General features: G+C 54.5%; 2 protein-coding genes across 4 annotated transcripts in view; both read left to right on the top strand.

Moving 5' to 3' along the window:
• Positions 1 to 7,283, top strand: part of SYNPO (synaptopodin) — a 35,965-nt gene extending 28,682 nt beyond the window's left edge. Inside the window, exon 3 of the mRNA XM_045820350.1 lies at positions 4,881 to 7,283. Coding sequence (XP_045676306.1) covers positions 4,881 to 5,546 — 666 coding nt within the window. The 3' untranslated portion in view covers positions 5,547 to 7,283. The remainder of the gene's footprint in view (positions 1 to 4,880) is intronic.
• Positions 7,284 to 8,936: 1,653 nt separating this feature from the next.
• MYOZ3 (myozenin 3) lies at positions 8,937 to 22,674 on the top strand. Of its 3 annotated transcripts, none has more exons than XM_045818708.1 (6): positions 8,937 to 9,138; positions 11,042 to 11,103; positions 15,241 to 15,395; positions 16,505 to 16,640; positions 17,066 to 17,228; positions 20,391 to 22,674. In XM_045818708.1, the coding sequence occupies exons 2-6, from the start codon at positions 11,043 to 11,045 to the stop codon at positions 20,557 to 20,559; spliced, it is 684 nt and encodes a 227-aa protein (XP_045674664.1). In that variant the 5' UTR covers positions 8,937 to 9,138; position 11,042; the 3' UTR covers positions 20,560 to 22,674. The 3 variants fall into 3 exon arrangements, with proteins under 3 accessions (XP_045674664.1, XP_045674656.1, XP_045674646.1); XM_045818700.1 differs by having other exon boundaries at positions 8,937 to 9,475; XM_045818690.1 differs by lacking the exon at positions 8,937 to 9,138 and having other exon boundaries at positions 11,024 to 11,103.
• Positions 22,675 to 24,067: the final 1,393 nt, after the last annotated feature.

Genomic DNA, 24,067 nt, shown 5'->3' with positions numbered 1-24,067 from the left:
GGCTCCCACTGCCCGTCAGGGCCCCCTCTCTGAGGGCAGGCTGGAAAGCAGATGTGGCGGGAAGCGGCCCAGGGCTGAGAGTCAGGAGTGTGGGGACGCAGGGCTCAAGGGCTGACGCTGCCACCAGCCAGCTTTGTGATGCTGGGCAAGTCACCTCCCCCGAGTGGCAGCCACCATTTCCACCCCCGAGGGTGGTTGGACTCCATGTCAGAGGGATATGATGTCTGCTTCTTGCGGGGAGGAGGGTCATGGAGAGAGAACTCCCAAGGCAGGCCCGACCCAGGCTGGGGGCTTCCTCTGGCCTCTGTGAGCTAATGCGATGCCAGCGTCTTGCTGGGGAGTGGCCTGGAAGGGGGCCCTAACAGGGGCTTCTGGAGCAAGCAGAACCTGCCAGTGCCTGCAGAACAGCCAGCCAAGGGGCTGCCTCCTCTGCGGCCCCAGTGGGGCCACCCTCACAGGACCCCAGCTCCCGGTACCTCTCTGCCTGTTGCTGGATTCTCACCTCCATGGGTCTGTCTCTTCCGCCTCTGCCTTCTGGACGCCGTTTCCTCTCCACTGCTTCAGAGAGCCTTGCCTCGGCCTCCACATTTTCCTCTGCTGGACGAAGACTTAGCCCGCCACTGCTGTCTGATGCTTTTCTTCCTGCCCTCCTGCTCCGCTGCCTCCATGCCTTCTCCAAACACCTGGCTCCGCTTTGGGGACCGCTCAGGCCATTCATCCCAGCCCTTCGCCCCGGTTCCCGGGCTTGCCCTCACTGTTCTGGGTTAGGGGAGGTCCAGGGGACCCAGAGAGATGGAGAGCCCCGTAGAAGGACGCGCAGGCATGGGTGTGCAGCGAGGACACAGGCCCCTGGCGATGTACCCGTTGGCTGTTTTCTCTCCAGCTGTAGCCGAGATCGGCCCAACCAAAAGCAGCCATCTCCATGCAGTGGGAGGGAGAGAGGCAGCCGAGTAGGGTTCTGGTCCCATCTCAGCCTCTCATTTGCTGTGTGACTTTGGCCAAGTCACGTTCCCTTTCTGGGCCTGTTTTCTCATTTATACAATGGGGGCCCTACCGGCTGTGAGCGTCTGTGAGGATTGAGAGGATAGGCTGGTGCTTCTGGAGAAAGGCCTTGTAAGTGATGACAGTCCCCTGGGAAGAGAGGGGAAGGACAGGGGCAGTTGCCATAGGACAGATGGAGATTAGGTGTCTGCTAGGGTGTTCTGGGAAGGGTGTGGCCGGAGGAGCCCGGGGATCCGAAGCCCCGGCTGGGATGCCGTAGGTGCAGGATGGCCTGGAGGTGGCAGCATGGCGAGGGCTGGGGCGGGAGCACAGCCGCTCAGCTCAGTGTGATGGGACAGAGGAGACCTTAAGGGTTCGAGGAAAAGGCTGGGATGTAGGAGACAGATCCCACGTATCTCTTCGGATTCATAGTGCAGTGAGGGTGTTGAGCCAGGTAGTCTGAGAGCCTCATCCCCTCTGACAGCTTTGATGTGTTACAGCCCCCCAAAACCAGGCTTTGTGGGGGTTGAGAGAATATAGACACAAGAGGTAGAATTCAGATGGAAGCTCCCCAAGGCTGGGCCTGAGCACCACCCACTTTCTCTTTCCCAGCCCTATTTCTGGGCTCCCCAGTGGGGAGAGGGGTGGTGGAGGCGGTGCCCATGCTGGGCTGAGCCTGCAGTTTTCCTGAGCTCTGGGCTCATCTCCATGGGAACAGGGGGTGCCTTCCCAGTGAGTGCATTCTACCCGGAATGCGGGGGCATGTAGGAGGCATGAGTGAGCTCAGCAACTTCACACCAGCCCCCTCCCGGGACACAGTGAAGCCCCTGCCCCCGAACCCCTGTTCTCTTCGACTCCCGAGGGCCGGCATGGAAGAGCCCACCTTCCATCCTGCAGTGCCTGTGGCCAGGCTGGCTGAGCTCTCCCCTCAACTTTGTTTTCTCTCCTGTTCTCAATACACTCTGCCTCAAATCTGCCTTGCTTCCTTCTTTCTTCCGTGCTCGCTGGCTGCAGTGAGGGCTGTCTGCCTCCTCCCCGATTCTGGCCTGGGAAGTGGGGCGGGGCAGCTCCGTTACTGTGTGTGGATGCGCGGTGTGTCTCCCGTACTGCCTGCGTCTGCTGTGTGTCTGGATCACCCGTGGGTATAGATGTGTGCTGGCTGGGAAGTGAGGTGCCCTCCTTCTTCCCCGGAAACCAGAACCCCATGGAAAACACGTTGTTCTGCTTTCTCCTTCCTTCAGAGTTTTGCCAAAAAGGCCGTAGAGCATGGGGAAAACCCACGACCTCTTACGGTTCAGGGTGCTGAGTTCTCTCACAGTGGAATTTACGTGCCTTTAGCCGGAGCACAAACTCTCGGGTTCCCTGAGGTTCCTCCTCCTCTCCCTGCTGTCTAAATCTGGCCACATCCCACACTCATCACTGCCTGCCTCTGCGGAACACTGGGTCTCTGTCCCAGGTGGGGAGGAACAAACCGCCATTGAGAGTCAGAACTAGGGTCTAGTCCCAGGTCTGCACCCAACTCCTTGTGCGGCCCCAGACAGCCCCAGGGCCGCAGTCTCCCCTTCCATGCAATGGAAGGACTACAGAAGGCAGTGCGGGAGCTACCAGCTCCCGTCTGGCTCTGCTCTCCTTGTGCCTTCGCCCCACACACGTGCCCTGCTTTGGGGCTGGGGTAAGTGGGCGCACTTTCGGAGTTTTCAGCCCTGTGTACTTCACAGGAGTTCTGGTGTATACTGGTGCATTGAGATCTGTGCCAGAAAATGAGCAGCTCTGATTTCCCACAGCCTTTTGGAAGGGTCTTGTGCACCCTTCCTCCGCCCCCGCGCCCCCCCCCCAACACACACACACACACACACACACACACACACACAGAGTCAGTATCCAGTCATGGAAGTTCCGATGAGGTCAGGCTCTGGCCCACCTCCAAGTGATGAGCAGCCACTCACCACTGCCCCCCACATTCCAGTCCAGGCTTGAGCAGTTGGTCCTGTTACTCCTCCCACCTGCTGCTGGCCTTAGCCTTCCCCTTGTGGCCACCAAAGGCAGAGAAAGCAGACCCTTAGAGATTTCCAACAGTTCACACAGCACCCCCTGCCTCAGCCTACTCTTCTGGCTGAAGAGTCCAGGTTGCTGTTGATGGGCTTTGACCATGAACTCTTGGCCCCACTTCCCTCAGCTGGGCTGACCGCAAGCTTCCTGGGATGTCGCACGGATAGAGCACCTCCTGGTATCTCTGGCTTACATATACACAACTATGAACTTGGGAATACAAGGGGTGGATCCCGTACAGAGCTTGAATTTGACAACTGGGGTCTCGGGTCGCTCCAGCATGACCATCCCATGAAAAACTCCTGCACAGCATTGCTCTTCAGGTTAATGGGCTCAAATTTTAAGTCTGCTCATCTAGCAGCTGCTACCTTGAAGAAAACATATACTTTGTCTATTGCTTCTTTTTGATTGGGAGAAATTAGATTCTGATTGAATGAGAGGTTGAATGGCTTGGCTGTGACTACTGATTGGATTAGAGAATGGTTATGAATGGTTCTAGGTTTTGATTGAGTAGGAGGCACTGAATGGACTGGCTAGTTCTGGACTCTGAGGGATGACTGGTGGTGAATTTGGATTGGACTGAAGGCTGAGTGGACTGGTTTCTTGCTGGAATCTGATTGGGTGAACAGTTGGATGATCTAGCAGATACACACTAGGCATGGAGCCCACATCCTGCCCTTTCATACCAGTTCAAATGAAGTGTAATGCGATCCTTCAAGCAATAAATAGCCACACACACACACATATTCCTAGTGGGCAGAACATATGGGATAGTTATTTACACCTCTGAACTTCATCTTCATCACTGTAAAATGGGTGTGATGATGCCAGCTACCTCCCCGGTCTGTTGTGAGGATCTAGTGAGAGACAGAGCATGAGGCTGAACTTTGGGGACTGGAAAGTCCCTAAGTAGGTAGGAAACGAATGTGGTGCAGAGCAGTGCTTCATAACCTCAAAGACGTCCACAGTCCCCGCCCCCTACACCCCATACAGGCAAGAAGTCCCCTGAGGGGAACATGCTGCCTGGGGAGGAATGGCCCAACTTCCTTGTGTGTTTCTTTCCATCTGTCGGTGGGAACTTACTCCCTATTCAAGGCACCCAAGGAAAAATTAGAAGGCGACCATTGCAATGGGGTGGGGGCTGAGAAGGCCTTTGTCTTAAGTCCAACCTTTAAAAAAATGATCGATGTTTTTGTTTATTTTTTTAATAGATACTACATCTATGTGGTTCAAAAACCTAAACTTACATAAAAAAAAATAATGCACTAAAAGCCTTATTCCCACCACTGTGGCTCTACACCTTGCCAGGCTCACCCCATTTCCTAAAGAACCGCTTTGCTTAGTTTCATGTGAGTCCTTCCAGCATTTCTTTATGGCAACGAACATCTAGGGAGCACTTTCTTTCTTCCAGGAGATCTTCTAACACATGAATAGTCTTTCACATTAGTTATCTCATTTAATTCTCACAACAACCCCACATGGTAACATGCTGATATGAGACCCTATTTCACAGAGGAGGAAAATGAAGTCCAGAAGTTTCCAGCTGCTTCTGCTGTTGAAGTGACTTGCCCAAGTTCATTCCGAAAGTACAAGGGTCTGTCTCCAAAGCGAGGGTTCTTAACCACCAGTCACCTGCCTCCCTGTTAAGCCCAGGGCCAGGCATCATGGGCTTTTTCAAGCATCTGGACTGAGAGTGGGGACACCTACGTTTTATTGTAGTCACTACCCGACTTTGATCGCTGGCTTCCTTGACTGTACAATGGACAAATCAAACTCGAACCCTTCCGAAATTCCGGTATGGAAAACCCCAACATTAACGCTTGCCCCCACCGTCTCTGCTCTCTCCACAGGACCGCCGCGAGAGCCTGCCCACCTCCCCACCCTGGACGCCAGGCGCGTCCCGGCCCCCCAGCAGCCTGGACGGCTGGGTGAGCCCGCGGCCGTGGGAGCCCGGCCGCGGGAGCAGCATGAGCAGCCCCCCGCCACTGCCGCCGCCGCCACCCATGTCTCCTTCGTGGAGCGAGCGCTCGGTATCCCCGCAACGATCTGAGACCGAGGTGCGGCCCCCCAGCCGCCAGCTGCAGGCTCTCCTGGCGCGAAACATAATTAACGCGGCCCGGCGCAAGAGCGCCTCCCCGCGGCCGGCGGGTGCAGAGAGCCTGCGGCCCTTTTCCCCGCCCAGGGCGCCCCCGCCGCCGCCGCCGCGCATGCGCTCGCCGCAGCCTGCCCGCCCCGGCCCGGCAGCCACCCCTGGGGCCACGTTCGCCCCGATCCAGCGGGGTCCGCTGCTGGCTGGGCCGTCGCCCTGTGCCAGCCCCCGCAGCCCGCTTCCCGCACCGTCCAGGCCCTTCCCCTATCGCCGCTCACCCACGGACTCGGACGTGTCCCTCGACTCCGAGGACTCCGGGGCGAAGTCGCCCGGCATCCTCGGCTACAACATCTGCCCCCGCGGGTGGAACGGGAGCCTGAGGCTCAAGCGTGGCAGCCTCCCCGCCGAGGCCTCCTGCACCACCTAAAACCTCCCCCGCCCCCAACGCATCCTCCACCACGGGAGGGCCCAGCCGGAAAGAAGAGTCCTCAAACTTCGGATACTTCAGCACCATGTCCCCAAGGGGTCTGGCTTTTTTGGACAGCCCTAGAAATAAGGGGCCAGGAAGGAGAGCTCTGGGCTTGAGGGTGGGGTACTGACAGAGCCCCAACTCTATCATTCGGCCCTTGTGTGAACCTGGGCAAGACCCTTCCTTGACCCTCAGCTTTCCCACCTGCTTAATGGGACTTTGGCCGAAGCAATCTCCAAGCTTCTAAATGCCCCTCCCATCAGTACACACACACGCCTTGGAGAAGGCAGGGTGTTGTATATCTGAACTCCTGTACTTGCTGCATCCAGGGTTCCACACTCCTCCCTCCCTTCCTGGCTCTGCTCTCTGGAGTCTGGCAAATGAGGGGTGTGTTCAAAAGATCCTAGGCCTAAGTTCCCTGCCCAGGTCCCGGCCTGACCGTCTGCCTTCCTGGCTCCAAGTCCCAAGCAGTAGCAGCTGTTTTCCATCCCTGCCCAGACAAGCTCTATTTTTACCATGGTGACCTTTAGAGAGGTCTCCCAGGCCAGCTCAAGGTGCCCGGCTCCTCTGGAGAGAAGAGGCGGGAAGATTCCTCCTCCCACATCCCTCTATGCTTTTCTCCACCCCAGCTTAGGCTGCCCAGGGCATCTTATCTGCAGCCAGAGAAGAGCGCTATAAGGCAATGATTGCCCCCAGGCCCAGGACTTGAGCCTCCAGGAATACTCTAGGTGCCTCCAACCCATCCATCCCTCTTGGGCCCTTTCATGGCAGCCCTTTCAGCGGGACATGGAGCTTTCTGCTAGCCTGCAGCTTTACCTGATGGCCCTGAGTTTGAGGTTGCCTGCATGGAAAGAGGGAGATAAAGAGTTCCTTGTTACAGCAGGGATGCAAGCAGTGGCTAGGATGCATAGAGGAGCTTCTAGTAGAAAATGGTTTGGCTCAGATGACCTCTGAGGACTCTTCCAGTCTTGAAACGCATTCTACAGTATTAGGGAAGGAGGCCGTAGTTCAACCGTTTCCAGAGTTGGCTGGTGGTGCCCTCTAGAGGTTCAGAATATCTGCTTTAGGATATTAAGTGCAGGGGTGCAGGTGGGGGAGGGTTATTGGAATTGGCTGAGGATCAAAGGTGCATAGGAAACTAGGATGTTGCTAAAGATGAAGGACAGAGTGTTACGTGGGGTTAGGGATAGACTTACCCTAACCCAAAATTACTTGTTAGATCTGGAACCCTTAAGTGAGGCTAGAGGAAGCTGGGGGTCAGGATGTGGGTGGGGTGCTTGGAATAAAGAAGGGATCCCAGCGGGTGCCAAGGGTCTAAGGTTTGGGAACAAAGGCCCTGTTGGTAGGAAGATGAGCGGGTGGTCCAGCTTGGTCATTGATGAGTGACCACATTTACCAAAGATCCCATGTGCTTCAGGGTCCCTTGCAGTATGGAAGATGGGCTAAGGCCTATTTCAGAGAAGAGACGCTGAGGCCACTGGCTAATGCCGTGGCATAGAGTATCTACTTCTACCTGTATATCCCCAAAGAGCCAGCAGGAGGCAGCCTTAGAAAGCTGCGGTTCTGCCTGGCTGTGCCCTCATCTCACTGCCTTCTTCCCCAGCCCTCTCCTCTAACCCACTAGAGATTGCCTGTGTCCTGTCTCTTGCCTCCTATAGAATTCAGCTCTGGCCCTAAATAAATGCTTCCTGCATCCTTCTGTCTCCTGGGTCAATTTCAGCTGTGTCTAAAGCCCTTCCCTTCTCCCCAACCATGGGACCGTCCCTGGGACTCCGGATGGATGAGAATGTGTAACACACATGGGAAGGAGCAACCATGAGGAGAGAAAGGGAACAATGGAAAAACTCCAGGCCACCAAAGAAGTCACTGAGCTGAAATCCAGGTCCTATTTCCTACTAGCCGGTGCCCTGGGGTAAGCCTACCCCTTCTCTCAGCCTCAGCTTCCCTATCTGTGAAATGAGTGAGCTGGGCTAGGTGATGTGTCCGGGTGGTTTGGCCCAGACCCTGACCACAGGGCACTGTCACTGGAGCGTGCAGGCCCAAGCTGCAGCAGGACCCAGGGCTCTGGGACTACTTCCTCATGGCAAATCAGGGCTCTAGGCAGGAAGAGGAGACCACTTCTAAGTCCAGACAATCCTAGTGACCTCAGGACCCCGACCACCAAAATGTTCCTCTCCTGATGGGGGCATCCTTTGCCCCGAGAAGGCGATGGTGACCTCACTCCCAGGGAAGACCACACCTGCCCTGGGATCATTCCTCACCTTCCTGTCTGGAAGCTCACACCCTGCAGAGATGAACAGAGGAACTTGAGTGGCAGAAAGCCAAGCTCAGGTGGTCCACAGCAGCATCCAGGCGTCTTCCCAAGATGTTGTCAGACATATATGCCCTTGCACAGTGCCCCATCACCCAGGTGCAGCTGCTCCTGGCCCTGGACCCAGGGCAGCCCTGCTGGTCCTGCCTTTCCATGGCAGTGGCTGGTGTGCCTCTCACTCTCTACCTTCAGCTGGAACCTCCCCTGAACACAGCATCCCCCTACCTCCCTATCTTAGTCCCCAGGCACCTCAAAGTAGGTCCATCCCAGATGGATTCAGTATCTGCCCCATCCCCCACCCTAAATGCTCCTCTCCTGTTGCCTTCCTCAGTTGCCTGAGCCAGACCCTGGACTGGCCCTCCCCTCACCTCGGCCCTCGGTCTCTCACCAGCACCCGGGGACCCCCCCAGTACCCCTAAGCCCCTCTCCTCCTGCAGATGCCCCGCTTAATGCCCCGTCCAGCCACCCCCACCCCTCCCCTGACCACAGTGAGGGCCTGCCTCCCATCGGGCTCCCTCCCCTCCACTTTCCCTACGGCAGCCAGAGACATCTCTGGAAAAATGCCAGCCTGACCACTCCACGTCACCACTTTAAACTCTTCAACGGCTCTTTATAAAGCACACTTGCCTTTTGACAAGCTTGACACGATCTGGCCCCTGCCCACCTGCCTGGCCTCATCTCTCAGCACTCCCCCTCCTCCCAGTTCTGGTTCTACTTGCCGACCCCCTACCCTCCTCGTACGTGACTCGGCCTTGGCCTGCAGTTCCTGTGTCCTCTCTCTGCCCAGTTAACTCCCACTCAGCCTTCAAGGCCCAGCTCAAATGTCTCCTCCGCTGGGAAGCCTTCCCCACCCCCAGGCCAAGCTGATGGCACCCTCCCCTGGATGCTCCCTGAGCATTTCCCATCATGCATCTCAAAGGCTTATTTACGGGCCTGACTTGGGCCCGGCTGAGTTCAGCACGGAGTCCTGCTTCATTTATTTTCAGTCCAGAGAGAGAGGCTCAGAGAATGTGAGAAGGTGAAGGAAGGGAGAGAGGAAGGAGGGAAAGAAGAAGGAAGAAGTGAAGGCAGGAAAGAAAGAATAAGTGAATTGAACAAAGATACTGAAGGACAATTCATCCATCCATCCACCCATCCATCCATCCAACAAATATCTGTGGTGATCCCATCAGGCCCCTTTCTAGGCACTGAGGATACAATTAGCAAGCTCAAGTGACTGGAGACTCGCAGCATTTCCAGGTGACTTTGGTGTGTGCATGTGAACGTGTGTGTGTACACGTGCACCCAATCCCTTCTGTCGGCAAGGGCCTGCTGCTGGGGCACCTGTCTTCCCTGGGGCCTGGTGCTTTTAGCATCTGTCCCTGGATCCTGTTGCAGCCCGAAATAAGGCTGTGAGCCACGACGAGGCAGGAAGGATTCTCGTCAGCTGAGGCTGGAGCTGACTGCAGGGCACGCTCCGCTCACTGACCGCCTGACCGCAGTAGGAACACCGACCACTCGACTCGCAGCTTTCCGACAGAGGTGTTAATCTTGAGGGTCTCACACTCTCTCTGCCCACTGTGGTCTCACCTCTCAGGTACCAGAATCTGAGGGGAACTTGCAGAGTTGTGGGGAGTGGGCGGAAGGGGTGAGCCAATTTGCAAAGCTCCGTTCTGTCCAAGCAGAGGAAGGGCCTGCAGAGGGTCTGGGGAGTGTGGGGCCTCGGGGAGACCTGGATCCTGAGCTGGAGCAGGAAGGGATCCAAGCCCTAGGGTACTCTAGGTTAAATGGGGTGGAGGTGGCTAGGATTAGAGGTGGGAATAGGTAATGGCTCTGCGTAGGACTCCCAAATCTTTAGGTGGTGGAGGGAAGCAGGGTCCCAGGCTGGAAAATGAGGGGCCCGTCTGAACATCTGTGAATTTCTGTGTGTGTTGGAGGGGTGGGCGGTGTTCATCAAGACGCAGACCTGCAGACTGCGGAGTCCTCGGTGGTCGCAGCTGGAACGTTCTCAGCCATCTCGTGGCCTTCACCCCAAACTCATGCCGACTGCTCATGTTTGCACCCAGTTTTAGGGGGTTGTGGATGCTCTCGAAGCCCACCCATGGAACCCCGTGATCTAGCCCAACCCCCTATGTTACAGAGGGGGGAACTGAGTCACAGAGCTGGAAAGCAACTTGCTCACGACGATTACAGAGGGAGTCTTGGCCACCGAGCAGACGCCAGGCCACCCAGCTCAGCGCCCGCCAATCTAGCCTGGGAGCGGGCGTCGGGGACGGGTGGAGGCAGATGGTTTTTCTAAGGAAGGAATGTGGAATAAACCCGGAAGCAAAGCAGATGGGCACAGGGGTCTGTGGTCGGTCAGGGGGCTCACGGGCTCTGTCTTCTCTCTGGGGGACCAGTTAGGGGATCTGGACCTGCAGCCTGCAGAGGCTTGGTGGGACTCTGGACCTCATTTTATGTGTAAATTTCCTGGAAAGTTCCAGGAGATACAAATGGGGACATGGAGGAGGAGAAAGAGAGGGGTGAGGAAGAAGAGAGCATCATGGGGTGCTAGACTTATTGGGGTGATCACTTCATAAGTGGTATAAATGCCTGATCACTCTATAATATTATATGTCAACTATCATTTAAAAGTGAAAATATTATTAAAATAAAAGAGAGCATCATGAAAGTTAGCCCCGAGCAGAGGAAGGGAGTGATGATTTTCTCAGCTTCCTTGGATCAGCCTGTGCCCTCAAGCCTTAGTACCAAGTACTGGGGACAACGGGGGAGGGCCAGCCTTGCAGACCACCATGTCACCCCAGGCTACCCACCCCGACCCCATGTGCCCCCTCCCACCTCTTTCAGCCTCTGATCAGAGCTCCCCTGTGTCAGCAGAAAAAAACAGTTGGAGACCCCCACCTTCCCCACCCTTAGCACCCCAGCTACTACTACCCCTGAAGAGAGAGTGTTTCTCTAGTGTATGAAAGACTGAGCATCTCCCCCACCCCCGTGGACCTCAGCATCCTCCTCTGCACAGAGAAGCCCCAAAGGCCCTTCCAGCTCAGACAGCCCTTGCCTGAGGCTTTGGGGTGGGCTGGAGTCAGATGGGCCAGGGACTTGGAGGAGATCTGGGAGGGCAGTGGAGGCGGCCTGGCCCATTCATGGATCGTCTCATCTACAGGATGATCCCCAAGGAGCAGAAGGAGCCAGTGATGGCTGCCATGGGCGACCAAACTGGACCAGGTAAGGCGGACCCAGCCCTCTAGCGTTCCTCAGACCCCATCTTTCTTCCTTGGTCCCAGATTGCAGCCACTCGGGCCTGCTGGCCCCAGGCCTACAAAAACAGGTGTGAGTTCCAGGTCAGCCCCGAGGGAGTGCCTGGGAAATCTGCCGCCTGGGCCCTCGACCAGGCCTGGCCCCAGCTATGTCCTTATCTCAGTCCCCGACGGAGTTCTGCAGGCTCTGGTCCCAGGTCCAGCCTGAACTGGAGCCCCATGCTCCCCACAAGCTTGTCCTTGCTTATTGGAACCGCGCACCCCACGGAGCCCCTGGGCCGGGAGACGAGGGGTGAGGGAGAGTGGGGCGGGGTGGCGAGAGCAGGCTACCCAACCAAGCTCAGACTGTTTCATTTAGAAGCTGACTCGTCCAATGAATACATCATCTAAAATACATGTTTATCAACTTTATAAGACCTCTTCCAGAGCTCTTGTCATAATTTTAAAGTCTGTTTATTTGGCCTACTTTAGAGCATTTCAAGTATTTTAAAAACAAATTCAACTAAGTGAGGCCTCTTAAACTTTTGTGTGAATCATAGTGACATGAAGTTGCTTAAAATGTGGATTTGCAGCGGCCACCCCAGGCATTCTGATTCAGTGGCCCTGGGGAGGGAGCCATCATTCGCCTTTCAGACGAGCACCCAGGTGATTCCCCTGGGGATATGGGGGTGCTGAGGGGGTGGGTGCTGGGGGCCGTGAACTGAGCTCTGATAAACCCTCACCTAAGACCACTGCTAGGTTTGGCCTCCTAAGAAGCACTTAATCATGTTGAATGGCTTTATACGTGAGTCATCCTTTTAACCTATTTTGTGTGTCCTGGCCTCCTTTTGTTGGAGTCTCGTCTCTTTTTCTTATCCCATGATTCCATGATTCCGTGTGCTGACACACACAAACTTCGTGAAGGGCTGACACTCTAACTGGAAGAACCAGGCCCTGCATTCCCTCTTCTTGGGCCTGAGTAACTCATTAGACCCCCAAATACCGACACACATCATTTATGCCAGACTGGAATACGTAAACCGTTGACTACAGCTAGCATAATAATTAAAGACAATTTTGAAACTAAAGAAAAGTAGAAAGAGAAAAAAACTCATGGCTTTGCTACCAAAAGATACCCACTGTAGAGGAATAATAATAAAAACACCATTGTTGTTATGAATTTATGTATAGTCTTTTTATATTTTTACATGTGCAACAGATTTTCTTGTTAAAAAAAGAAAAACCAGTGCAATTTCCAGCCCCCCCCCTTCCCATGTCCCATAAGCCATCACTGCTGATATTAGGTGTATCTCCCTGCAGGTTTTTCAATATGTGCATGAGCATATATTTATTTTTTAAAATATATGAGTGAGCCCCCGGCTGGTGAGGCTCAGTGGATTGAGTGCCAGCCTGCAAACCAAAGGGCCTCTGGTTTGATTCCCAGTCAGGGCCCACACCTGGGTCGCAGACCAGGTCCCCGGTGGGGGAGCCTGAGAGGCAACCACGCATTGACGTTTCTCTCCTTCTCTTTCTCCCTCCCTTACCCTCTCTCTAAAAATAAATAAATAAAATCTTTTAAAAAAAGAAATTATTTCTAAAAGATAAATAAAATAAAATATATGAGTGGGACCTTAGAATACAAATTCTTCTGAAACTTACTTTCCCCGCTTTGGACCTACAATAGATTTCTCTCTGCCCTCAACGTGTACACGGCACTTTCTCTAATTTTGCTGAAAGAATGAAAAAAACCCTTAACCTCCTTTTAGAAAAGACCGTGTAGGAGTCCAGCCATGAATGGACTGAGTCCCAGCCCCTGAACGGCCTCAGGGGTGCCTGGGGACCACTCCCGTCTCTCTGACCTGGCCCAGTCACTCTGCTTGTCAGGCGACTTTGGCACCCTCTCTCCTCAAGCCCCCGGTATCTCCCCCTCCATCTTCCTTCTCAGCGAATGACCTTCCTTCTTCTTTCACTGAGGAAAGTCCAGTCACCGAAGGGGGAGCATCTGTGGGCCGCCCCCTCCACGTCTGTCCACTCGCTTGTCCCCGGGGCCCACATGCTCAGCTCTCTTTCCTGCTGTGGTGGGTGAGCCTCCCTGCCCCCGTCTGAAGCCCGCCCTTCTGGGTGGGCACCAACTGCACCCCCTCCCTCTCCCCAGTTCAAGAACCCCTCTCCGTCCATCGCGCTGTTAAACTTTCCCGTCAGCTCACAAACATGCTGTTATTTCTCCGTCTTCAAAAACAAACATGCAAGCAAACAAATATCCCTCTTGATTCCACACCCGCCTCTAGCCAAGGCCTCGGAGAGCACGGCCCCTAGAAGCAGCCGTCTCTACTTCCTTCCCCTCCTCTCTTCCGCTCTCTTTAGTACCTCATCAAGGTGACTTCCAAACACACATAAAAGTACAGAGTGCAAATCCCTGTGGCCCTCCTCTTATTCCTGGAATCCAAAGCAAATCCAAAATTGCCTGTCACTTCATGCTCCGGATACTTCTGAATCCATGAAAAGCATAAAAAGGACATGTCCCTACATGCCACAAAGATAGTAGCACATGGAAGGACAAAATGAGCAGTGTTGATAGAATACTGCCCAATAACCAGTCCCAGAGTCGGCCTTCTCCCATTTTCTGTTTTGTTACAGTGAAGATCCAAACAAGGGCCGCTGTTTTTATTTGGTTGCCATGTCTCTTAAGTCCCCTTTAATCTAAAACAACCCTCACTTATCTTCCCATGGCATTGACTCCTCTGAAGGAGCCAGGCCAGCTGCCCTGTGGAAGGTTCCACCGCCTGGATGTGGCTTGTTGCTTCCTCGTGGTGTGGTCAACTGCTCCTCTGTCCCTGTTCGCTGGAACTCTTCCCAAAAAGCCCTTCCCACCCAAACACTCCCCAACAACTGCCCCTGTGAGGATCACCAGGAGTAACCACGTTAGTAAAGATCGTGACCCACGGAGCCCTCACCTCACCCCACACACCAGCAGCCCGTGACTCCGTGGGTCACCCCACCTCCCCCGAAACACGTCCATCATTCAGTTTCCTGGACACCGCACCCTAGATTTCCTTCTGCCTCGCTGGGTGCCCCTGCTTGGCCCCCAGGTCCTCAGTCTCGCTTCCTCGGTCTAAATGTTGGGGACCCCAGGGTGTAAACCCACTACGGTCCTAACTGTGAGAAAAGAAGGGAACGCGATGCTCTTCCCCGAAAACAACAAACACAGCCAATACCATTGCCAGCCACGATGCCCCGACCGTCACCCCAGGTCAGCCTTCTCCCAGGGGCACGGGACTCTCCACTCGGATGCATGCCCAGCTTTGGAGAAAATCAAGGGGCTTTAAATACAGAGTGGGTATTATAGAAAACAAAAATTAGTTCACTTGGGAAGGTGAAGATCTTTAGTTGATTGAAGAAGTTACAAAGCACGGAGGCTATGATTTCATTTCGGTGAAAAACTCACATATGAACATACAGTCATTAAAAAAGGCATCGAATGATATATACCAAGATGTTAATAGTGGCAATCTCGGAGGGGTATAAAAATGGTATTTTTCTTTCTCTTATATCAGTATTTTCTCACTTTCTTCAATGCACATGGATAATGTTTCACAATCATAAGAGGCTATCCCAAAGTTAAGGGAACACGTGTAAAACTGAGCTCCTGGCTCTCCCACACCTTCTCCTCCTCCAGACCCTCCAGACCGTCTCCAGGGGTGGCCGCTCCGTCCTCCCAGCGACTCAGGCCAGAAATCTCGCCAGCAACCTCCACCCTCTCTCTCTCACCCCCACCCCAGGCCCACCTTTAAAAGATGCCTAGAATCCAACCATTTCGCTCCACCTCCACCTCTGTGGGCAAAGAGCTGCCCAGGAAACCCACGGAATAAAGAAATACAAACGGCCAAAGAGCCCGTGAAACGGCGCTCAATTTCACTGAGTGCCGACTGTGCAAATTAAACTCTGAGGCGTCACCTCTGCCCCCCAGGTGGGCAGAGTCCCCTGAATGATGACGCTCGGTGCTGGCCGGTGTGGGGAGCAGCCGGATTCTCATACACAGCGCACAGTGCTGCGAGGAGGTGCCCTGAGGTGGCTCCCAACGACCTGAGTGTTAGGCAGTAAGAGCTCCCTCTGGCCTCCCCCACAGCTCCTTTGCTGGACCTGGGCAAGAAGCTGAGTGTGCCCCAGGACTTGATGATGGAGGAGCTGTCGCTGCGCAACAACCGGGGATCCCTCCTCTTCCAGAAGAGGCAGCGCCGTGTGCAGAAATTCACCTTTGAGTTTGCAGCCAGCCAGCGGCCGGTAAGTTCCACTGTGCTCGCAGGGAAACCGAGGCCCAGAGAAGGTCGGTGGTTTCCCGAAACCCAAACAGTGAGCCAAGGTGAGGACCCTTGGCCCCTGAAGAGCGAGCCCCTCATGCTCCAGCTACGGGGAGGCTGTGACATTCCCATCAGACTGGGCCCCTGCCTTGCTGTGGGTTCCCAGGACACTGTCACCTCTTCAGGCGCCTCGCTCTGGGTACAAAACATAAAGTGGAGCGGGCAGGAGGAGCTGCGGAGCAAGGGGCCCTGGCTCCTGCAAACAGTAGTGACGAGCGAGCGGTCCTGTGCTCTGGGCTGAATGTGCAGCAAGCAAGACCTAGGTTAGACTTGATCTAAGATGGAAAACACAGAATGCCTTTTTCTCTTCTTGCCACCGGAAGGAGGGAAAGGCTGGGGAACAGTCGGCTGCTGGAGAAAGGAGGCGGAGGGTGGTTTATCCTCAGGCTTCAGAAAGGCGGCGGGCAGTGCCAGGCACTTCTGACGGGCACAGGGCGGTTCATCGCTGCTCCGCCCAGTTTCTGGGCGAGACGGCAGCCCCTGGGAAGGAGTTGGATGGCAGAATAATAACGATGACAGAATGCCTGCTTTTGCTACGTGCCTAAGACACGGCTAGCTAATCACTTTACGTGTCATAAACTCCTTTTCTGCTCAAAAAGTGATATTATTAGCATCATAATCTCCATTTCACAGAGAAGGAAACTGAGGTTCGGGGAGGTTATCTGCCCAGAGTTAATATTATAGTAGCAACTAACATAGAGAGAGCATTGCTCTGCCCCAGCACCAGGTTTAGGGCTCTGCACTATTAACTCATACCTGCCAAAACCCTGGGAGGTGAGTGCTAGGATCACGTGCCCCCCTTTGTTCAGTGGAGGGTGACCTCTGGCCCCTTGCCAAGCTGGCTTCCCTGCTGCTTATTTGCTACTCAAATTGCACAGACAGTGGGTGGAAGCGCCCAGGGGGAGGTGGCAGGAACAGGGCAGCAGGGGAAGGTGAGCATCAAGGGGGACCCGGAGCAGGGGAACCTGGGGATGGGGCCTGGCGACCCCAAGGCCGTTGTCCGCCGCCTCTCAGCGCCCACCCTGTGCCCAGGTTGCCAACGGCCCGCAGGATCAGAACTACCGCTCCGAGCTCCACATCTTCCCGGCCTCACCTGGGGACCCCGAAGACGCCCAGCCCGCAGCTCCCCAGGCAGAGCGCGCCCCTAGCCCCAGCGCCCTGGCACCAGGTGAGTGGCCTTCAGGTCCAAGACCAAGATCAACTTTGGGGTGGGGTGGGGTGGGGTGGGTGTGCTCCACAGCAGGGCAAGAAGAGAGCCCAGAGAGCAACTAGTCCATCCCCTTCCCTGCCCAAACACACACCTGCCACAGACCTAACACGAGACCAAAGAGGAACAGCATGGCTCTCCAGGTCACACAGCAACCTTGAGTCCCAGTGGAAACTGGGATCTGTACCCCAACTCATGATTCCCCTGCTCCAGTCCTTGTTTCCAGGGATGGGGAAGGGTACCCTTCGCTGGATCAACTTTGGGTGTCACATCCCCCCCTTCCCCATTCTCAGCTTCAGTCTTCCCTCCCCTAAACGCACCCACGGGTGGGCGGAGGGAATGCAGTCCTGGGGTCCTAGGAGCCACGTGCCCTGCTCCACCTCTAGGCTATGCTGAGCCACTCAAGAGCATCCCGCCAGAGAAGTTCAACCACACAGTCATCCCCAAGGGCTACCGCTGCCCGTGGCAGGAGTTCATCAGCTGCCGGGACTTCCAGAGAGATGGCCGAAGTCACACCCCCAGCCCTGCAGAGTACCGAAATTTCAACAAGTAAGGCAGGGTGGGCAGCTTGGAGAGACCGCAGGAGGGTGCACAGGTGCCAGTCACGGCCACTCCAGGGGCTGCATTTTCTGAGCACTTGTTGTGGTCCAGGCTGTACCTGAAACGTTTATGGAGCTCTTGCTAGAACTTACGAGAACTCTTGCCTTAGCACAGAGTAGGTGCTCAGTAAATGTACAGGGAATGCACCACACATCCTGTTGGATTCTCCCCACAGCAGGGCGGGGCCGGTGCTACAGTTTTTCCTGTTCTGCCTGTGAAGAGACCAGCCCAGGTGTATCCACAACCTGCCCAAGGTTCCAAAGCAAGGAAGCAGGCCGGGGCCGGGGCCCAAGTCTGGACCGCCTGACTTCAGAGCCTGGCTTCTTGCCCTCCATCGCTATCATGTGCCACCTCTTCCATGCACATCGAGGTGTGCATCCTTCCCGGGTGGGGGCCCCAGATCCCACCGGTCCTAGAGAGCTCAGCCTTTTTCTCATTTTCATCAGTGATCTGGGAAACGGCGTGGACGCTGCCCCAAAGCAGGGAGCGAGGGCCACAGTGGAGTGGTTTGTGCTGTTTAGAGCATGGGGTTTAAATTCTGGCTCACCTGGCTGTGTGACCTTACGAAAGTGACTCAAACTCTCTGAGCCTCCATTTCCCCATCTGTAAAATGAGACTGCTACAGTGCCTACTTCATAAGATTGTTGCGAGGATGGTGTGAGAAGCCATAGGCAAAGTTTCTGGCGAGTAATAAGCTCTCAGTAAACAAGGGTGGCTATTATTATTGTTTACAGGTTGAAATGCTAACTGGAGAAACCAATGGGGAACAAAGGGATATATTTAACTTTTTGCACTGAGAGCCCCAAAACAGATCATAGCAGCCAGGATAGGAACTCGGCACTGGAGGAAGGCCTTGGCCTGGGGCGTGGACTTCAGTTGCACTGGCCTCCTCAGCCTGACGCGATCTCTGAAACAGGCCCTCACTGCAGTGCCTGTGAGCGCGGAGGGTCCCCAGAGAGGAGGCCGCGCGAGGTCCAGCCGTCCCGGCACCTGCTCAGACCAGGCGTGCAGACCGTGTCCCTCACAAAGGCTGTGGCAGGGCGGGGCCTGGCTGGGCCTGGAGAGCGGGCCTCTGAGGGAGGGCTGCAGGAACTGGGGGCGAGGGGCTTTGAGAAGAGACTGCTGGGGGGCGGGATGTGACGGCCCTCAAAGCCAAGGAGGGCCCCAACGGAAAGAATTGTGTCCCCTCCCCCACCCCAGCGCTGTGGCAGCCACGAGCCACTGGCAGATGTTCTGGGGTTTCCTGCCAGCCAGGACTGTGCTCTCTCACCTCCTGGGGCCCGCAGACCCTGCCTCCCCAGCTATTTAAAACCCTCAGCAGACATTCAGGCCTGACAGCCAGCTTCCAGGCTGGCCAGCTCAGGTTGCAGCCCCATCCATCTGACACCTCCTGTGACAGCCCAAGGCACATTCTCACCAGCAGAAGGCGGGTCTCGGGGACCCCTGAGCCCAGATCGTTCTGGGGCAGAAGGGCCAGCTGAGGCGGAGTGAGGAGGAGCAGCAGTGTTGGTGGCCAAGCTGAGCTCGGGAGCCAGGGTTCTGGGCTCCCGGTCAAGGACCCCACTGTGAGGCTTCAAAACTTCCCAGCCTGTCCCCACGGGGCCTGGCTGTTGCTGCCACAGCTGGGGTGGTCCCGGCAGCAACCTGGCCCTGGCTGGAGCCCAGGTTCTGGCCCCAGGTTCGCTTTTCTGCCGCAGGGGCAAGCACTCTCCTCTTCTCATTGGCCCCAGACTATGGGAAAACATCCTACGCACAATGCTTTTTCTTTTCCTTAAAATTAAAAAATAGTTTTCAAGTCCCATACTTACAGTCTCTTAAAAACAAACAAACTATGCAACTACAAATAGAGGTAGGATTCCCTTGTTCACAGTCCCCAGTCCCAGTTTCCTTCTCAAAAGTAACACTGCTGTCAGGTTGGTATGGACATTTCCAGAACATTTTCTAGGGGCAGCTACATACCCACAGGGCAGCAATTTTCAACCTTTTTCATCTCCTGGCACCATAAGCTCATTGCTAAAATTCTGTGGTATACCAAAAATATGTATTTTTTTGCTGATCTGACAAAAAAAAAGGTGTAATTTTGATTCATTCATGCCAGGTGGCTATTGTTGTGTTGGCTGTTGTCACTTTTATTTGACATCCTAAGGGAAAGAGGGCAGTGCCCTGACTGGTCGGGAAGCGCAGTGCTAAACCTGCCTGTGGCACACTCATGTGCCGCAGCACACTCTCGGGAAGCCGCTGTCACAGGGGGATAGCGTTGTGTTGTGTGTACGTGTGTGTGCGTGTTAATATTTTACATTTCTTTTTGTAATTTGCTTGCTTTTTTCACTCAACACTATGCTTTTTAGCTCTACTTAGTACATGTAGATCTTTTTGTTCCCTTTAAGCCTCTGTGTGGTATTCCAGCATGTGACGGAATTACGTTTACCGTGTCCATCCCCCTGCCAGTGAACAGCAAGTGGGCCGTCTCTGGCTCGTCGCCGCTCCCGCCTGCTTCCTCGTGCACACGTGCACGTGCTTCCCAGAGCCTCGCGCTTGCAGGCGGAGCTGCTGGTCGGCAGCATCTGCACGTTTGCAGGTTTAAAGGACCCCGCTAAACTGTCCTCCAAGGGAGCTAGGCCACTGCGCCCCACCCCCACCCCCAGCAGCAGTCCCCGAGTGAGAATCCGCCCCGTTGTCAAGTTATTTTTTCTCGCCTGCCTTACAGGTCAGCAGTGCAGGGCTGCCGTGACCCGCACTTCCCCGGTTTTCTCTGCTCTTTCTCACTCACTCCTTCCTCTGCAGCTGGCGCCATGTTGTTCTCAGGGGAGAGGACAAGACAGAGGAAAAAAATCTGTCCCAACTCTACTGCCTGCAAGAGCTTACTTATAGAAGCCTAGAGTTTTGCTTAGGACAAGCCAATTCAAATTCTGAAAATGTCACTGCTATTTCTAAGTAACAAGGTATCCCCAGTAGGGACAGGGCTGGAGAAACCTGGTTTCGTACACAACTTTGCTGTACAGAAGGGTAAACTAAGGCCTGGAGAGAGGCAGGGAGGGCCCCACCCCATGACCCCCATGTCAGTGGGCTGCCTCTCCCAGCCCACCTCTCCTGCTGCTCTTCTCTCCCCAGAACCCCCATGCCCTTCGGAGGACCCCTGGCAGGGGAGACCATGTCCAGGGCAGGCACCCCCTTCATCCCGGAGCTCATCAGTGGCTTGGAACTCCTCCGCCTCAGACCCAACTTCAACAGGGTGGCCCAGGGCTGGGTCCGCAACCTCCCGGAGTCCGAGGATCTGTAGCCCGGGAGACCAGAAGCTCCAACACCCCAGTCTCAGAGGTCGGAGAACACCCGGAGCTGAGATTCTGGGCCGCACTTCACAGTTTCAAAAGGGCCTTCACACACAGTACCTATTGCAATGGCCTCAACGGCCACCAGGTTCAGTAGTCCCCAAATGTGGGGTTTAGAAAGTTTTTTCCCTTTCCCAAGATGCAGCTGGTCTTTATCTATTCATGTTCTAAATAATTACTAAGTACCTACTATGTGCTAGACTCTGTGACAGCCCGAGGCAGAGGAGCCCAGACCCCAACCTAGAGCAGGAAAAGATAGTGGGGAAGACAGATTTGTAAGGCGGTAAATCACCGCACTTTTCCCTAGAGCCCGCCCATCGGCACCTGAGGAGCACAGTGCAGTGAGGCAGGGGAGGGTCCCTGACCCTGGGTGCAAACGTCCAGTCCCAGAGGATTGGAGCGGGGCCTCGGAGGGGGAGTAAGGGTCCATCAGGGAAGAGGGTGGGAGGCGGGTGCATTCCCGGCCAGGGGACCAGCATGTGCTGGGGAGGCGCAGACTTGTCATAGGTGCGGGGTGTTCCAGAGAAGGGAGAGGGCTCTGTGACAGGAGGTGGTGACTCCTTAGAAGGCCAGGTTGGGGTGGGCTGCACTCAGAAAGTGGGGGAGGTTCTCGAGCTGGGGAGTGGGGGGTCTCCATGGTTGCTATGTGGGCACAGATTGCAGGGGAGTACAGATTGAAGGAAGACTTCCAGGAACAAGGCCAGGGCTAGGGAGGTGGCCGTGGGGGTGGAAAGAAGGGGGCACCTCCCTGGGCGCCTTGCAGGACAGGAGCAAAGTGGGGCCCTTATAATGACCTTAATGTCCTACCTTCTGCCCACCACTCTGAGTGGGCCCCAGGCGAGATCTTGTCCTGGTTTCCAATAGGAGTAGCTCATTAAGAAGAAGAGAGAAAGGAATGTCTTCGTCCAAGTGACAATGAGGATGATGAGGGTGGCTGCTTTTTATTGGGTGCCTCAGCACTGGGGCTGGTAGTAGGTTCTCTGCCTATCCAGTTTCTGATTGTCAGTCCAACCCTAGAAGAGCAGTATTGCCCCATTTTACAGATGGGGATCCAGGCTCAAAGGGGGAAAGGGATTTGTCCAGGGCCAGAGCCCAAAGGGAAACTGTCCTATGCCAGTGGCTGTCGCTTTTCACTGCATAGAGTGGCCAAGCCATGCCTGCTCACTCTGGCGTCACCTCATAACGGTGCCTGCCTCAGAGTATAGAGGCTAAGAGTGTGGCCCGGGGCATCAGACCGGGTGGGATGGCTCTACTGCCACTGCCAGCCAGCTCTCACCTGTGGGCCTCTGTTCTCATCTGTAAGATGAGGACAGGGACAGAGTCCCCTGTGCAAGGTCGTTGTGAGCACAGCGATGGACGCCTACATAGTAAGCTCTAGATCATTATCACATTCTTGCAGCTACTGCTCGTAACGGGCAAAGGGGCTCTGGCGGCAGATGCAGCCTGAGAAGCGGGCTGCTGGGGTGTGACCGGAGGTCGGGGAAGCCGAAGCCGGAAGGGCAGCCCCTGATCACTGCAGGGGGCCCCTTCACCCAGGAATTGCCTGTCCACCTCGCTTCCCGCTGCCCCTTCCCTGACCCCCTCTCTCGGGGAGATGAGGAGGTCGGGACTCCGTCTGGTTCCCGGGGCACATTTTCCCTTCACTCTGGATGTTCCCTGTGCCCCAGGGGCAGTCCCAGGGGCCAACAGCCCCACTCGGCATTGCTCGCCATCAGCGTGTCATCTTGAATTTGGGCATTGCCATTTAAAGTCATGTCTCCGTGAACTGGAAACCAGCCGTGAAAGCGTCTGAAAGACACAAGAGAGGATTAGGATGGCCATGTGTCGGCTCAGCTGTGCCCCAAGGGTGACGGCAGTCACCAGGGCACAGCAGAGGACAGCCTGGCGGGGCGCCTGCCACAGCCCAAAGCAAAGCCTCATTCCTTTCTTCTTCAGACAGTATGACTTTCACTGATACTCTTTTAGAAAAAAAAGGATTCTTGCCCTGGCTGGTGTAGCTCAGTGGATTGAGCACGAGCTGTGAACCAAAGGGTTGCAGGTTCGATACCCAGTCAGGGCACAGGCCTGGGTTGTGGGCCAGGTCCCCACTGGGGGCCATGTGAGAAGCAACCACACATTGATGTTTCTCTCTCTCTTTCTCCTTCTCTTCCCCTCTCTAAAAAATAAATAAATAAACAAAATCTTAAAAAAAAAAGGATTCTTTATTGGAAAATATACAAATAAGCAAGCAAAGGGAGAAGTAAAACATGAGGGTATCTGCCCACATAACTCCTCCCATGCGACACTGGCCTTCCCACCCTCCTGCACCCTACCCCATCCACATACCAGGGGTGACCATTGGCAACAGCTCGGGCCTTCTAGAATTCTAGGGTTATTTGAACAAATATGTGTATGGGTATGGTTGCATAAGTGCAAAGATATGTTTTCATGGGATCATACTAGATGTATTATTCTGTATTTTGCTGATTTATTCCACAGTAAGTACATTTGGATCCTGAAAAAGTGGGTCATTCACCTTTCATGTAATTCTGGGGCCCAACGACTCTTCATATGGAACTCTCTGCCTTTGCCTGTTTTGCTCTCTGTGTCATTGAAATCATATAGCGACTAGGAAAGGAAAGGGACTGAGAACAGCCTAGACACTGGAAACCCAATCTCAGACATGGCAGGCCACGAGCATGGATGAACCGCAGTCACGGGCGACGACACAGAGGCATCTCAGGGGCGAAGCGGCAGGCAGAGGCAGGCAGGTCCGGTGTCTGCATCTGCGGACGCAAGAATGTGTCTCACGAAGTCGGGACGGCGGTGACAGGGCGGAAAGAAAGGTGTGTGGTTGTGAGGGGCAGGAATGCTCCTGGGAAGGCTGGGAGCTTTCTCCTTCCAGACCTGGGTAATTGTTACACACATGTTCACTTGGAAATATTTAATGGAGTTGTACATTTGTGTTTTATATACTTTTTCTGTACATACATGATATTTTACCAAAACAAGCCTTCCTTTTAAAAAAGTTAATAGATGAATGGCAGATTGGATGTATGTGAAGAGAGAATTAGTGAACTAAAAATGACACTAGATGCACCCAAAGAATCTGTGGACTGGAAGTGTCCACAATGCATCGCAGGGAAGTAAAGAAATGGAGAATACGAGAGAAGTTAAAGGACGTGGACAATAAAATTAAAATGCCCAGCACCACTAATAGGAGTTCCAGAAGGAGTTTAAATATGACTGGGGGTTTTCCAGATGTGGTGAAAGACAGAAATTCACATAATCTTCACCCTGCTATGAGGACAAATTAAATCCTTTAGATTTTTTTTCTACACAGTGTTTCTACTAAGTGTTGTTCCTTAGAATCACAGCAATAATGAAAAAAATATATCTTCAAGCAGTGGGAGCAAAATGATTTTCAGACAAATAAGTATTAGGAGTTTCCCACTCGCTGCTGCAAGAACTACAAAAGAA

This window comes from Phyllostomus hastatus, unplaced genomic scaffold, assembly GCF_019186645.2.
Source record: "Phyllostomus hastatus isolate PE091 unplaced genomic scaffold, TTU_PhHast_1.1 phas_contig_150, whole genome shotgun sequence".
In the NCBI taxonomy this organism is placed as follows: Eukaryota; Metazoa; Chordata; class Mammalia; order Chiroptera; family Phyllostomidae; genus Phyllostomus; species Phyllostomus hastatus.
This window is presented reverse-complemented; position numbering and strand designations above follow the sequence as displayed.

What these genes read in the sequence shown, in the direction of transcription:
- MYOZ3 (XM_045818708.1), top strand. Translation starts at nt 11,043, where the DNA reads ATGATCCCCAAGGAGCAGAAGGAGCCAGTGATGGCTGCCATGGGCGAC. An exon ending in GGGCGACCAAACTGGACCAG is followed by an intron (nt 11,104 to 15,240) that starts GTAAGGCGGACC and finishes CCTCCCCCACAG; the next exon opens with CTCCTTTGCTGGACCTGGGC. An exon ending in GAGTACCGAAATTTCAACAA is followed by an intron (nt 17,229 to 20,390) that starts GTAAGGCAGGGT and finishes TTCTCTCCCCAG; the next exon opens with AACCCCCATGCCCTTCGGAG.